The 1,528-nt window shown below is 71.3% G+C and overlaps 1 protein-coding gene across 1 annotated transcript in view; it reads left to right on the forward strand.

Moving 5' to 3' along the window:
• H696_05695 (hypothetical protein) overlaps nt 1-1,528 on the forward strand; it is a gene marked incomplete at both ends in the record, with an annotated part of 7,935 nt that overhangs the window by 1,650 nt on the left and 4,757 nt on the right. Inside the window, one exon of the mRNA XM_009499511.1 lies at nt 1-1,491. Coding sequence (XP_009497786.1) covers nt 1-1,491 — 1,491 coding nt within the window. The remainder of the gene's footprint in view (nt 1,492-1,528) is intronic.

The following is a 1,528-nucleotide window of genomic DNA, read 5'->3' on the forward strand; positions in this document are numbered from 1 at the left end:
TGCACCGGCCCGGCGGCCGACCAGTGCACCGCCTGCCCGACCGGCCAGCACCTGCTCAATGGCACCTGCGGCACGACTCCGGCGGCCACGGTGACCGTCCGGCCGGAGCCCGGCCCCGGCACGCCGGCCGTCTACTTCCAGGCCTCCAACTTGGGGAACTTCGGCCCGATGAAACGGCTGGCCGTGGCCAGCCTCTCCTCGGCCACCAACCAGCCCTTCCTCTTCAATGACCTGCGAGCCTTTGAGCACCTTCGCCGGGCGGACTTCTCCCCGGCCGGCACCGGTGCCCGTCGCGCCGAGGGCCTTTTAGCCGTGGACACGGAGAAGCACGTCATGCAGGCCGTGCCGGTCCCCGGGTCCGGGCACTTCACCCTGCAGATGTCGCTGGCGCCGGAAATGCTGGACCTGGTGTTCCGCCGGCTGGCCGAGTCGCTGCACATGCCCCTGTTTGATGACGAGCTGCTGGAGTGCCTCGGCGACCGGGACAATGCCATCACCTCCGGCACCGGGCGCCTGTGCGACCTGGCGCTGCGTACCACCCTGAGCCGCAACGCATTGGAATTCGCCCGCCCGACCCCGGACCGGGTCCTGGCCCAGCAGCAGATAATCCTCGGCTCTAGCGGGATCTCCCCGGACTCCATGCAAGATGCCTTCGGGGCCTGGCACCCGGTGGACAATCGCCGGGGCCAGGACCGCTGGCTGTCGGTCTCCAAGAGCACCTTCGACAGTGTATCCTGCTCGTACCACTGGACCAACCTGCTGACGGTATATATCCAGCCTATCCTGAAGCGCCAGGACTTCCGGCCGGTGGATCTGCCGCCCGGGCTGATCATGCCCTGCGCCCAGCCGCACTCCCTGCCGCAGGACCCGGCCGGCGTGCACCCGCCGCCGATGCTCCTCTCGGTCGCCGCCCCGGGGCCCAGCAGTCCGGCCCTGCTCTACCTGTGGCGGTCCACCTCCACGGTCGATGGCCATGCCCGGATGGATGCCCCGGTGCCGCTGCTCCGCGCCGCGGATCTCGGCTACCCGCAGGGCACCAGCCCGACCACCTTCCAGCTGGTCATCATGCCGCACACCCTGCGCCACGACCGGGCCGAGCTCTTCTTCTGGGACGGCCAGTGGTTCTACTCGGCCGTGCTGACCCTGGCCCCGGACGGCGCGGCCCACCTGTCCGTGCAGCCGGCCGTCCCACAGAGCATGCAGATGCTGTTGCACTTCCAGCAGGCCAACCCGACCGCCGTGCGCCTCGTCCCGCTGGACGTCGATGGCGATGGCCGGCCCGAGGTGGCGGCCGTCCGCCTGGACACCGGCGGCGTCACCCTCTTCGCCGAGGCCGGCCCGCACAATGGCTGCGGCGCCGGGGCCCTCGGCACTTGTGTCGAGCCCCGCCCGGCCTGGGCCCCGGGCAACTGCGCCCCCTCCGAGCCCTGCACCTGGAAGCCCACCAGCCTGCAGGTCGGTGACCTGGCTGCCTGCACCGACGGTGTGGCCGTGCCCGGCGGGCTGCCGTGCGTGCCGTGCGGCTTCG

The sequence above is a fragment of the Fonticula alba genome, assembly GCF_000388065.1.
Source record: "Fonticula alba strain ATCC 38817 unplaced genomic scaffold supercont2.13, whole genome shotgun sequence".
Lineage (NCBI taxonomy): Eukaryota > Rotosphaerida > Fonticulaceae > Fonticula > Fonticula alba.